Source organism: Phoenix dactylifera, chromosome 10 (assembly GCF_009389715.1).
Source record: "Phoenix dactylifera cultivar Barhee BC4 chromosome 10, palm_55x_up_171113_PBpolish2nd_filt_p, whole genome shotgun sequence".
NCBI lineage: Eukaryota > Viridiplantae > Streptophyta > Magnoliopsida > Arecales > Arecaceae > Phoenix > Phoenix dactylifera.
In genome coordinates this window covers 7,376,238-7,390,458 of record NC_052401.1, presented here as the reverse complement: position 1 = coordinate 7,390,458, position 14,221 = coordinate 7,376,238, and the positions used below count along the sequence as shown (strand labels likewise).

General features: G+C 37.5%; 1 protein-coding gene across 2 annotated transcripts in view; it reads right to left on the bottom strand.

Annotated features, from left to right (window-relative positions):
• LOC103712003 (probable lipid II flippase MurJ) overlaps positions 1-1,920 on the bottom strand; it is a 35,509-nt gene extending 33,589 nt beyond the window's left edge. The window contains exons 1-3 of one of the 2 annotated variants that reach the window (XM_039130944.1): positions 1,506-1,920; positions 1,366-1,424; positions 1,203-1,267 (exon numbers count right to left, since the gene is read on the bottom strand). In XM_039130944.1, coding sequence (XP_038986872.1) covers positions 1,203-1,267; positions 1,366-1,424; positions 1,506-1,779 — 398 coding nt within the window. In that variant the 5' untranslated portion in view covers positions 1,780-1,920. The remainder of the gene's footprint in view (positions 1-1,202; positions 1,268-1,365; positions 1,425-1,505) is intronic. The other variant, XM_039130945.1, reaches the window with a different exon arrangement.
• Positions 1,921-14,221: the final 12,301 nt, after the last annotated feature.

The window sequence follows — 14,221 nt, the reverse complement described above, 5'->3', positions numbered from 1 at the left end:
CCAATTCAATGGTGCGATAGCTTGAAGACTTCATGCTGGTATCTAACATCAACTTTTGAAGACTCAAAAGACAAAGTGAAGAACATGACATCATTAAAGAGACATCAGGAATGAGTAGCATAATCATTTTATATTTTTGTTTTTCTTTATTATGTTGATTTTTTGTTGAATCTTATAAGTTTCTCTATTTAAATATTTAGGGAAAAAGGTATTTTCCATTTTCTTGTGATTATTTGTAGTCAATTTTGCATTTATCTATGTTTTCAGTTTTTGAGAGCTTGCCTGTACCATCTAGCTAAGCCATAAAAAAACAATGGAATAGATATAAATATGAAGGTCTCATCGAGGGGGGTCATGGAAAGAACATGTTCCAAATCATGATCATTCCTCTTTCAAACCCACTTATTTTGAGTAGGATTATTACCTACAAGCCTACTTTTGGCCTAGGTTCCTCTTGGAAGGTATTCAAACCATCATGGTTCTATTCTGAATTGATTTTGACGGCTTCCTATGTTAGGATTGTAAAGGCATATATTTTCAGAAACTTGTAGAATTTTTTTTTCTTTTTATCTTGTTTCTTTCTGAGGAGAAAGTTCAAAGGCCTTGTACTTAAGGGAGGAGTGTTATTTAACATATTTTATAAGGAGGAGGAGGAGAGGGTCCAATCAGTGTTTCTTATTATAAATAAATATTTTTGCTATGTCTCTCATCATACTGATCTATATCCTTTCTATTTAATTCTTCTAATCTCTATATGTGGACCAAGGCATCGCCACAAATCATCAAAAGGATCATCTTCGGGAGCATAGATTTGGTACCCATGCAGAAATCAATCTTTGCTGCCAGATTTTCTGTAGATGATAGAGTCAAATTACAAAGTAAATTACTTTATATATATATATAAAGTAAATTAGCATGAATTTTAGTATTGCAGGAAAACATGGCATAACTTTCAAGGACCATAACAAAAAAAATGTGTTGGAAAATCCTAATCCTACTGAATATGTTGTTTGTCATGTCATCCACTATTCCTATTCTTAGAATCACAATTAATGAAGCATTTCCCATTTCAAAGTCTTGTTTTCCCACCTCAGTTACCATTAACTTATATATTCGAGGGCAACAGAATCTCTTATATGTGAGCACATACAAGCATCAAGCTACTCCAACACCCAGAAACAGAAGGGAAGAAAATACTGTACTTAAATGCAGTCGCTACAGGACCCACTCCAATAACAGCAGCCAAGACAATCTCTCTTAGTAACCCCTGTGCCTCACACATATACAGAAACAGAAAAAACGGAATTAAAAATCAAGTAATCAGTGTAAAATATCAAAGAAGCCTCTATTGTTCGAGAAATTTACCAGAATCTTGCTTGCCACTGTTGCGGTGCCGACCAGCGTTGCACGCCGAAGCAATCCATCTGCAGAATTGGTTACAGAGGAACATCAGAAGGCAGACAATGAGAAGCAAGAAAAGATGGTCCAAAGGAAATGTACGCAACACTCGCTGGTGGCATCTTTCTGTGGGCTCTCTTCCAAGGGAGATGGGTCGGAGGAAGCCCGAGGAGGAGCTCGGAAACCGCGCCGGGGCCGGAGATGGAGCACTGGAGCCGAAGAGGAGACGAGGGAGAGGCCGGGCGTGGCGTCGAAGGGTTTTAGCGAGGGGTTCGGGGAGGGATGAAGCTTCGGCTGGAGGAGGGAGGGGAAGCTCCGGGTCTTCGCCTGCGGGAGAGAGCGGGTGCAGGGGTAAAGCCCAGAGGGTTTAGCGAGCGCCATGGCCTTGAGCAGCGTCTCATTGGAAGGGTTTATAGGGTTTAAGACCTCTTGGGGCCAAGCGCAAGCCAGCAAGATATAGGAGTGGAAAAGAGAGCTCGGCTCGTCTTCTGATGAAAGCCAGCCTCAAGCTACGCAAGAAATTTGGTATGAGTTTAAGATCAGACTTTATGTTAAAAAATTTTGATTATATTTTAATCATATTTGCTGGAACACAGGATATTCTACCTAATCTATATTAAATTATAATAAATAATTGTATATAATTACTGTATATAATAATAATTAAAATAATTTATAATGTGTTGTGAACAGCTACCTAATTTGCGAGCCCTAGCTACAATTATCACTAAGGACTAATCATCTATTCTCTTTTAGAAAATGTTCACATCATTAGCTAAAACGATTTTCTTCATTTATCATTGATGATGTTCTGAATCTTTGTTAATCCATTGTCTTTCTAAATTTGATTTCGATAATTTCCTAAAATCTCTCCATCTCGACCACCAATTTAACCATATATTACACTCATTTGCTTATTATCACTATTTAGTGGTTAAGATTTGATTTAACAAAGTAAAATGGTAGATTTAAAGTTGTTATTATCGGGAAATAAAGATGTGTTGTGGGAAACTTAAATCGTTCGATCGTTTTATAACTAATCAGATATTGGCACGTCATTTGATATATATAATGGCGGCACTATTAACAAATGTCTTATGAGAATTCGTCTACACTATCCTTCTCCTTTACAATTGGGACTTGAAAGGAGAATAATCAATCTATTTATCTAAATTCTTAAATATAGCATTTTAACCATAAGTTTTTTTTTTCTAAAGAGTTTAATTACAAAAGATTGGCCCCTTAAGAAGTTATTCCTCCAAAAGTATCTCCCATTCAACTTACTATTAAATTTGACACCTTGGAGGGCACCACTAAGAGGATGCAAAAAAGCTTGCACATAAGCTTTTCTTCTTTTTTTTGATGGTCGTTTAGACTCTTCATTTGAAATGCAGAACATGTATGCATTTGGGATTTGTATTTATTAACCATATACAACAATTATGAAGGGCTGCATGATTCATTAGATTCATACAAGGTTATTCTAGCTGAGTCATGTATGGTGGAATCCCCTTAGTTGGGTTTCTCCCCCTCACCAACTCCTTAAATATATCATGAACTCCTTCCATGTAAACTCATCCCCTTGGTTGGGTTTCATAGCTAATGGTCATATGTCACAGATTGGAACTCTTTCTCCATTGCAATATTTTATGAAGACTATTTCCTCCTTCAATTCTTAAAAGGCTTCACTCTTTGTATTTTCTCCTGTAACCCAAGGAGCCATAGAAATAAAGAGCACTAGTTATGTTGATTATTAGATATGATCATCTATTACCTTACTTTTTATATATCAAACCTTCCATCTATATGTGTTAGGTTGTGTGGCAATATATCTTTCAGGTATTGTGAAAAGGCAGTTTTATTATCTTTTAGGGCAGGTTATACGTGTCAAATAATCACATCTCAAACATCAAATGATGTGGCTTTAAATTATGAGCTCAACTTGAGAAATGATTTATAACTGATAAAAGTTTTAGATTTAGATGTCAAAGTTTTAGGAATTGAGTTTTAAACTTTAAGGTTTGAACAACCAAGTTTCAGGTTTCACATCTTGAAAAGAGCAGCTTTAGATTAAAATTTTAAGATACGAGAATCCAGATCATATACCTCCAGTTCAACCGATCATTTTAATAACCTAATTTCAGATTTGAGACACAAAGTTTAAATATCATTGTTTGAATTTGAAAATCATCAAGTTCCAACCAACAAAGTATCAAGTTTTGGATGCTGAACAACACGAAATTTACGTTTCAGGTGTCGAACAATGAATCTGTGTCAAACATTTGGTTCTAGGTTTAAGCTCCAAATTTGAAACCATGATAGTTCAAAAGTTAGTGAGATCTAATGTAACAGGGCTTCAAGTTGCAAGTCTTGGATTTCAAACTCTTTAAGAATTTAATTCTCAGAATTTCAGAACAATGAAATTTAGATTTTTCACAAACTTCATTTTCCACAAAATAAAATTTAGATTTCAGGTTTCAAACAGTAACACTTGAAAGTTCCATACTTGAAATGTTATGATCTTATATGATAAACAATGAAGTTCAATTTCAAACAAAAGATTCTTCAGCTTTCAAACAGGACAATTTCAGCAGTCACATCTTATCATCATGGTATAAATGGAGAGTATGCGAAGAGATTGCTCTTGGAAATGGGATGAGAGAATGCTATGCCACCACCCAAAAACTTCCATATATGGGAACATACCAATGGTAAAAGAAGATCTATTATCAAAAGCCAACATTGATTTTGTTTCCTCTTCTCACCAAAGTAGCTTTTTCTATGAATACAGGCTGTTGAGTAGTTGAGTCATTCAAGTTTTCAGATCGAAATTATTAAAATAACAAAAAGAGACTACCTTAGCTTAGAGGCCTCTTGCTCTTTATCATAATATACGTTACGCAGGCACATTCTCTTGATTACCATATAAATATAAGTTCATCAGAAGCATCCATCATAGTTGTTTAAAAAAGTTTCCTGTCGGTCCTCGACATTATTTTAAACCTGCCATGATCCTTCTGATGGTATACCAAAAGTGATTTACTGTACCTCTATTTTTCACAATTGCCCTTTCTGTGTTCACTCTTGGGTGACCAAATTACAATTCAGTTTCACAGACTTGTCAATGGCAATGGCATTGGATGAGATACTATGCTCAATATATAGACTTCTGGTTTTGTCTTCAACAATGAAGCTGCTTTCAAAGTTTTAGAATGTTTCATCAGATTAAAATAATGAGAGGAACAAGTGAAATTTGATATAAGTGTTGCTACTGAATCCTAAACCGAGGTTGGAGCGCGGCTTGGCTAATCTTAGGGTCAGTAGGAACCGAGCCGGACGAAGTGGCCGAGGTGTGTTGGAGCTGGTTCCCTCTAGATTGGCATGTAAGAAGTCTGCTTGTCGAAGAGTTTCCGGTAGAAAACCCCCTGATGCCTAAGTTAGAATAGAGAGGCAATAGTATACAATGAAGTGTTGTAAAATTATAGATGGAGAGAAGGAAGAACTTATCAGTTGAGGCGTGATTTCACTGTCCTTAAGAATAGATCGCGCCCCTCGGAGAATGGATCTCGGTGTAGCAGGTAATGGCGGCCTATCCTCCAGGATACAAAATAGAGAGAGAGGAAGATAAGATTTTCACACCCGCGGGGGGGGGGTCCCCCCTGCGCGTGATAATCGCAACGCGCCCGGTTAAAGGTTTCCGGATCGGATTCGCCAATTTTGGCTTGGACCTCCATTGGGCTCATGCACGCGTGGGCTACTTTCTTTCTTTGCTTCACCAAGTTAAAAGGTTGAATACTATATAAAGATCTTTTGAATTTTGTTCCTTTCCAATGTGGGACTAAAGAAAGTACACTAGACAAAAAGACAAAAGACAAAGAAGGGCAGACTCGGAATTTTGAAATATTCCAACATGAAGAAAGTTTAGCAGAGTAGTGTTCTGTATGAGCAATATTGCGTTACGTCTTTCTTGTATGTCCTACCTAAGGTCCCACAGACTGTCCCTTTATATAGGGGAGTCGATTTTGTTGTTACTTGGATCGGCGTGCACCAGTGGTCAGGTAGCGGCTGGTAGTACAGCCTCAGCATGGACAGCATATGATACTAACCACGCGTCGAATGCAGAATTGTTGCAACAGTCAGTCGCTGTCACGATAACTGGTTGCCATGACTGTCAGTCCCTATCGACATGTGTCGATTGGTTCCTCGATCGGAAGCGAAATTGTTCACCTTAGCCGGCTGGCTCCTCGGTCGAAGGCAAAGTTTCACCTTAGTTGGCTGGCTCCACGGTTAGGGCTGAAGTTGCCTACCTTGATCTATACCGAGGTTGTCGAGATCGGTCTGGTCCGAGATTGAGGTATCTAATATTTTTTTCATCAATAAGTACTAGAAGCAAAATTAATATGACAATTTTAGATTATATCTAAGTGTGTTGGTAAGGGTAAAAACAATGTGGTATAGAAGGAAATTGAGATCACTGCATAACACAAACACAAGATACGCATGGTTATCCAATATAATGACAACTAAATAATGCAAAAAAGGGTTATCCTTCCCAGAAAGTAGCACTTTCGTGTGGAACTTTAACAGATGAGGTAGAGGAAATGACACAATGGGGCAAAGAACTTATAGTTATTTCATATCTACCAACCAAGGCTCTTGCAATTCCACTAACACTAGATATTTGATGAGCCATTATAGTGTCATTTATTATATGCCATGGACTTGACACATCTTTTTCATAGCACTTGTTGATTCTTATTTAAACTTTTGTATTTACATAACTTGTAGATGTCCTAATCAATTAGTCAATGTTCATCGTTTAATTATGTAATCCTCAACGGTCCATCTTTTGTACCGTGGAGGGCGGTGTAGGCTTGGATAGCTGCCATATGGCCCATCTTGAAAACAAAGGGCCCTCGCAAAATCTCTCAATCTCGCATATTTGGCAACTACCTCATGCATTTGGCATCCCAATACAATACTCTACATTTTCGAGATGAGCAAGAGCTCTCCATTTTCAAGATGTGCCATATGGCAATGATCCGAGCATGCACGGCTTTCTACAGTGCAAAAGATGCATGGTATGAGACCAGTCTGAAAGTTGGGAGTCCATAAGGACTTATGATACTTTATGCGCTCCAAAATCGTTGAAAACTGTAATTAAGATATTATAAAACGACATCCAGTCTTCTGAAATCTTCTTAGTTCCTTCTATTTAATATATAAAAAACATGGGGAACTAATGGTCTGCATTTGTTTTCCAAGGGGTTTGATGGATGTTTCCATTGGTAGTGTAGGTATTGTGGAAATATCATTATAGTGCAGATAGTACAAATTGTGGATCTTGAAATTGGAACTTGTGGATCAATAGCTAATATTTTTTGCAACTAACATAGTTTATAAAGTACTATTTATTGGACTCATCTAGATAAACATATGCATCATACATATACAGGCAAACAAGCATATGCATCATGCATATCGCAACTTGTCATGCCTCTCTCAAGAGTGAGGATAGGTCGAGTCAGGTTAGATACAGGCTGGGCTACTAGTCGAGCTAGATACCTATCAACCCAATTCGAACTTGTATATTAAACGAGTTAAAAATCCAAAATCGAAACCAGTCTCTTCATTAAATAGCTAACTTGAATTGACCCTCATAGCCCTCAAATAAATAGGTTGAATCAAATTAAATCTAAACGGATTAAATGGGTCATAAACATGTTAAATTGATTAAACATGTCTTGAATAGGTTAGGCCATAACTGTATTGATCCAGCCCAATTATTAAATGGCTTGAAATGGTTTAGATAAGCTGGCGCTCTAAACTTGAACTTGGCACATCTAATAAATAGGTTAAATCTGAACTCGTTCATCTCGAGTCGATTCGAGTCAGGAGACATGCTAATTTGCATCCTCAATTTTCTTGCATGCACTAAGCCTAAACAAATCACAATGGCACATCAACTGCATCTTCACACTACACAAACCAAATGCCTCACAAGTGGCATGCCCAAATCTTTCCATACATAAATAAAATTCAAACAAACAACCATTCCCAAGATTGGATATTGATAAAAAAAAGAAACAAAAAATTCTGAGTCTCGTTAACGGTCAAATTTGTCCGTTGGTGACAGAAATCTTCCAGAGTGATCTAGAATGCAATTGCCACGTATGACTCCCATCCGAGACTTAGCGTGCTCCTCCGGAAACCAGAAGGATGCTTCTTCTAGAACCGGTGACCAAACCTCGCCGCCAATCCATCAAAGAAGTCGTCAAACTTTTACCGACAAAAAATAAGTCTTCAAACATTTTTATTCGGCCGTCCACGGCCAGATATGCAACAATGAAAGCCAAGTCAAAAGATAACACGCCATTATTTTTATTCTTTTCTTTTGTGGCACGCATTTTTTTTTTTAATTTTAAGCACAATCTAAAAAACAAATTATTATCTATACTGCATACACCCAGCCAGTTTACTGAGATGCTTGCTAGAAATATTATTAATTATATGCACAACCACATGATGCATGTAGTATAAGAATCCGTGCAGATATGTGTTTAAAATTATCGCTGGATGGATTTTGAGTATTTATACAGAATTAAAAAATTTAAATAATACATTTCAGCTAGCTATTTTGAATAAGATCCTATGCTGTTATAAATAGTATCAAAGTAGGTTCGACCCATAATCTATATGGATTATAAGACATTGCAATACGAATTCATCAGAGCTGACCATGAGTCGATTATAGTACTTATGATTAGACTTATATAAATTTAAATTTTTAGCCAAACTAGCTTGTTAAAGCTCAAACGGAGAGCCTATGCAAGGATCTGTGATTGGTGGAACAGGGTGAAACACGGTGACGCGGGTGCATATAATTTCTCCGACTGACGTTAGGAAGCATCAAAGCAAGCTCCTAAATTTTTTCTAGAAAACGTGTCCGGTCGGTGATTCGTTATAAAAATCTACGGCCAGATTCACGTGCCAATGCTCTGCCTGCGGCCTTTATATTTTGACCTCTCCCCTTCCAAACGATCCCGACAACCAACCCCTCTCTCCATCCAACGCCTCCTCTCGGTTCTGGTTTCTTAGATATCAATCTCTCCCAGCCAATCTCTGCATCGATCTGCTCAATATATCTTCATGGAGCGAAGCAGTTCGTTCGGGACGTCATGGGCGGACCAGTGGGATTACGGTGATTCCGAGCCGGCGCAGGAGAAGAAGAAGAGCGGCGGCGTGAAGAGCGGGGTCGAGAAGACGAAAGCCGTGGCTTCTACAGGTCTCAAGAAGGTGAAAGAGGGCACCACTTCTGGGTTCCAATGGATCAAAGACAAGTACCAGAAGAGGACACAAAAGCACTGAAGCGTATATAGATTTCTTTTGCAGCCTGTATTCGTTTGCTTTTGAGTCGAATGGCCTTCCTCTGTTTCCCCTGCTGCTCTGTTGTATACCTTAGAAAGTATTTCGTTTTAGAGGTGCTGATTGGATTTGTTGTATATTGATACTTATTGTCACTTTCTTTGTTGTTTGAAAAAGATTAATGATCAGTAGGAGAATATATGTATTTTTATTTTTTATTTTGCGTGTTCTTTTCTAGTTTTTTTTTTCTTGGTTGGACTATTGGTTGTTGGTTTATGATAATCCACTGGTTATTCTAGAATTCGAATTTTAAGCACCATCTTTGCTGAAACTTCGTGATATGTTATACTCTTTTTAGGAAAAAATGATAAGGAAACTTATTGAGCAGGTAGTACTTTTTTTTCCTTCAAAGAAAATGAGACTAGTGATTTTTAATATATGTATCCAATAAACAACAATCCCATAGAAAAGCAATAGGAATTTCTACAGCTGGGGTTGTTAAAATTCATCCCCCATCCTTCTTTCTTCTTCTGGGGTAGGTCCGTCCTCAAGATACAACAATCCGACTCTCTTATAGGCCTTTATTGTGAGATCTGTTGAGGGCTTTATGGGCGTATCATATTTGAAGATATTTTTATCTACTTTTTCCTATATTTTATCCTTGATTGTCTTGAAGACATATCAAACTGATCTTTCTCATCAAGTTTGTAATCAATCAATTTTAGCAAACAATTTTTCTTCACATAGAAGAGAGTGTAGTGTATTAGTTTTTCGTGTGGTGTTGCTTGATCTTGGATTTGGAAGGATGGAACATTGACTCTACTATGATTTTAAGATTCTGAAATATTTAATTTCTGAGAATTTATGTAAATTTGATCAATTAGTATTTGCATTATTTGGCTCCTTCATATAAATACAAGGGCAACTACGACATAGGTGAATGAGTCTTTTATGTTCTTTTCATATATAAGTTTCTTTATGGTTAGATATAGAAGAGATGTTGGTACGTCTAATATGGGATCTAAACTTCTTAAAAATAAACAAATATCTTCTTATGTCACCTTAGCAGCATTGAGAGGAGGTGCCTTGCCAACTTCAATGTTGTTAAAGGGAACTGCTCTAGATTAGTTGCTGATGACTTTATTGCTAGATTGGTATAGTTCTACATTGTTGCATGGCACTTTTAGGTGCCTTCTTCCTTAGTTTTTATTGTTTCTTTATTTTTGTATATATGAATCTTCTTCTCCTTCTTCTTCTATGCACTTGATTTCATTTCGGAGGCTTCACCTCAAAAGAGTAGAAGTGGGGTTAAGTTGAGAGAAAAGTGGTGAAAAAGACTATATGAAAGATGTAACCTGCTGACTTCAATCATACTAGCTAGAAATTATTATTTATGCTCCTTCGTTTTGTATAAATATCCAAAATCTACTTAGTGCATAATTGATGAAGGGCTAGATACGCATCCATGTAGATCCTCACAGACTTTCCCATTTAATCAAGCTTAGCATCCTTGCCAAGAATGGATCCAATCAACAAAAAAAAATCACTATACTTAGCCCCAAAAGATCTGTATTATAGTGTCCTCTAGTCATAGATAGGCCATAGATAAAGTTTGCTTTAGTACCATTCAAAAGAAAAGTATTCAAAGCTACTAAGTCCTCAATTCAAATGTGAGATCAGCATTTTGATATATGTAGAAAATACACCCAAAAAAAGATAACCATCCTAAACGAATAGGTATTTTCTTTGATTTCTCTATTATGATCAATCTTGGAGTCATTATTTTTCTTTTAGTGGGTGATTAGGTAAAGTCATGTCGTTGCTACTATCCAGAAGAAAGACATGAAGCTAGAGGAGTAAAGAGATTAGAGAGGCATGGGAAAAGGGCAACAGAGTGGAAGGAAGTATTAAGAGATGAAGGTTTAGGACTTGTTAGCATGCTAACATGATGAGTTAGGGTTTTTAAATGAGCAAGTCATTTTTATGAGCACCTTGTTTTCAGCTCCATTGGACGAAAGATAAGCTTACTCGCTCAAGCTTGATATTGTTTATCTTAAAATATAAACTAATATATACTTAATATATTATATATTTTTAATTATTATTTAGAAAATATTTTTTAGTTTTATTTTCTGAAGCCTAACATAATCTATAATTAATCAATTATAAGATTGAGATATGACCATCAAAATTAACTTGAAGCATGTATGCGTAAGCTTCGAAAGACCTTGGCTTTCATTAACAATCTTAAACAATTTGGTTTTGGGCAACTCAGATTTGACTCAAAATTAAATGAACATATTTGGGTTTCATCAACTCAATTACAAAAGGGACAGGCTAGACATAGGTCCGACTTGCTTGAGCTTGGCTTGTTTGCAGCTCTAACCGGAACCGTGGCATAAAGGGATGGGGAAGATGAAGGAACAAGGAATTAAAGCCAAAAAAGTAGAGAGATGAGGGAAGTCGAGTTGTGTGCCATCGCTGGAAGAAATTATATCCTGCACCATGTGGCCATGCATCATGCCAATCATCTCGACTTATTTATATGAGCTCTATTTATTATATGTTTGTTTTGGTGATTGGCCCATAGGAACAATCACATTCCCAATCCAAAATTGCAAGCCAGAGGGTCGTGGCAACCGCCACATATTTATACGAAACTCTCCCAACAAATGGGCGAGGCATCTCATCCGATGTCAATAAGCAAGCAACAGAATTAAATAAATCTAAATTTTAAATAACTAAAATTTAAACTTAATGTGTCACAAAATTTCAAGCAATAGTCTTACATCAAATTTAATTAAGAACCTAATCTAATTAAGTGACCAAAATTCTACTTCGAATCACTCCCCTATAAGATATCCTCATGTCATTTTAGTTCTCGGATCTATAAAAATAGTAAAATATAGCATAATAAGCTCGATAGCCCAGTAGATAATAAACACTTTAACTAGATAAAATAAGCAATAAAATAAATAATAACAATATACTGAAAATAAGCATGTAGAAGTGCTTCAGTTCAAAAATTAAATCCAGATATGCAATAATATAAAAGCATCATACATGTGAATCAAATCTTATCATAAATCCAATCTTTTTCAAAACTTCAAGTTTATCTCGTCAGCCATGAACTATGACCACGCTTATCCTCTAAAACTGAGTCAAAAAATGAGCTTAGTAATAATCAAAGTGCTAACATATAATCTTCACCAGCAAAGTATCAATATACTAACATATAATCCTCACCAGCATGGTGCCAATATATAACCCCCATCAGCATAGTGCCAATATATAACCCCCACTAGCAGAAGTTCTGATGATCTCAAGCTACAGTGGTTGCAAGTGGCATTCGGGCGAAGACAAAGGAAGACACTGGTCAATCTTCAACATATTGGTGCACGTGATGCAAGACATAATTTCTCGGCTAATGGAGGAGGGATTAGAGCCAACAATGGCATCCGAAATGGATGCAGCATAAGGAAAAGACAACTCTCATTATCCACATAATTGGAAGGGACATTTATGATGACGTGGACAAACAGTAAGTTGTGGCAAGACAACAAGGCTAAAAACCAACGAGCACATCTAGAATTCCATCTCTCTCTCTCCCACACCATCACCTGCTCCATTAGCATTTCACATGCGTCTCATTACTTCATGACAAGAAAAAGTAGAACAAGATCCAAGAGGAGATGATCTTCATAAAACAAAATCATGGTCCCCATGGGGTGGCCTCACCACCGTCCCACCAAAACCCATCTAAGAAATATTCCCCCCAAAAGAAAGAAAGACACCACGTTGCCCACCCGTGAGGTTCTCAGACCACTGATAACAATGAAAAAAAAAAAAACAACAACAACAACAAAAGAAAACACAAGTGGGTTAATAATAAAAGACTTCTTCTTCTAGCCTCATGTTTATTGATGTGATCCAAGCATGTCCCGCTGCCATTCGATCAGGCTGTCGGCTGCCAGATTCATGAACCTTTTTTTATCTTCTCCCTCTCCCCACCCCTCACCATTTCCTCCCCCCCCCCCCCCCCCCATCGTAGGAGAATGCATGGGGATAGATGTTAAATATGTATATATATGGCAATTGGCAGGTACGAATATATCCAAAAAAGCCAAAAGATAATAAATTCTGTAGCACACCAGATAATTATATGCTTTACCTAAAAGGCCATCCTCCAACTCACCATCGCCCGAATATCTCTGAGCAGTGGATGGCTATCACACACCCCACCCACACTCTGCTGGATTCAGCCAATAACTGTCGCCGAGTCACCCTACAACACTATAGTATATGCTCATAATAAGCGTCGGGCATAACTCAAGCCGAACCAAACTGCTTTCAACTCCGCCCCGGAATCGAGATGTCAAAAATCTGGAATCCACCAGCTGCAATCACCTTGGAATCTGGACCTCTGATGATGAAGCCCGCCCCTTCCCTACTCTCACCATTCAGTACACAACCGTTAAAATTTACTTTGAGGAAACTCGAAGATGGGGACTCCTAGGTGAAAAACATTGTGCGAAATGCTCCATGAGCAAGAGAAAAGCCCTAGGTATCCGAAGCTATGAAGGATCCATCCGACAAATGTGACTGGATAACCTCAGCTGCCTGGCTTCGAACCTGCTCAATCACGAACCGTGGAGGGAGACAACTCTCACCAAACATCCAGACATTCCTGGATAGCCAAATCTGATATGCCGTATAGGTCAACTCTAGCCGCCTGCCTGGAGCATGGTAAAATTCAAATAATATCTTATAGCTAGTTTTTTTGAGTAAAATTTTAAATTATTATAAATAATATTAGAGCAAATAGAAAATACTGTAGTATGGATCCATTTGGATCGACCAATGTACTGAGCGTGATACTTATAACTGAATTTGAAACCTTAGCTTAGTGAGAACATTAGGATGTAAATGGAGCTTAAACAAGGACCATGTGGATGTATAGAAAGAAACCCAAGTAACATCTTTCCATTAGTGAGATTCTGAATTGCTATACGTGTATAAATATATAATAGTGATTAAAAAAAATGAACTGGCTATCAGACACACGAGCAGTCCCACTACCTAATCAAACTGAGAATCAGTAAAATATTGAACGTAAGGAGAGCCATGCCGATATTCTTTCAATTTTTTTGTGTGGAGTGGGGCGTGTCCCTCTGCACGAAGGGTCGGAGTGTCCCTTCGCCCCTTGATTAGTTTTCTTAGGGGACAACTCCTTCAAGTATTTTATGCCAACATAATGCACACAAATTGTCTTCCACCGTATCATACGGATCCAGATATTATATGGTTTGTTAATCCAGACTCCTTATGCCCATCTACTCCAGAATTCCTCTACAAGTAGCCCATCCAACTCAGTGGCCCACAGCCCAAATACTACAATTTTGTTTCTTGCGGCATTTTCTCCGTCTATTGCCCATTACACACGACTAGACTAAATAGA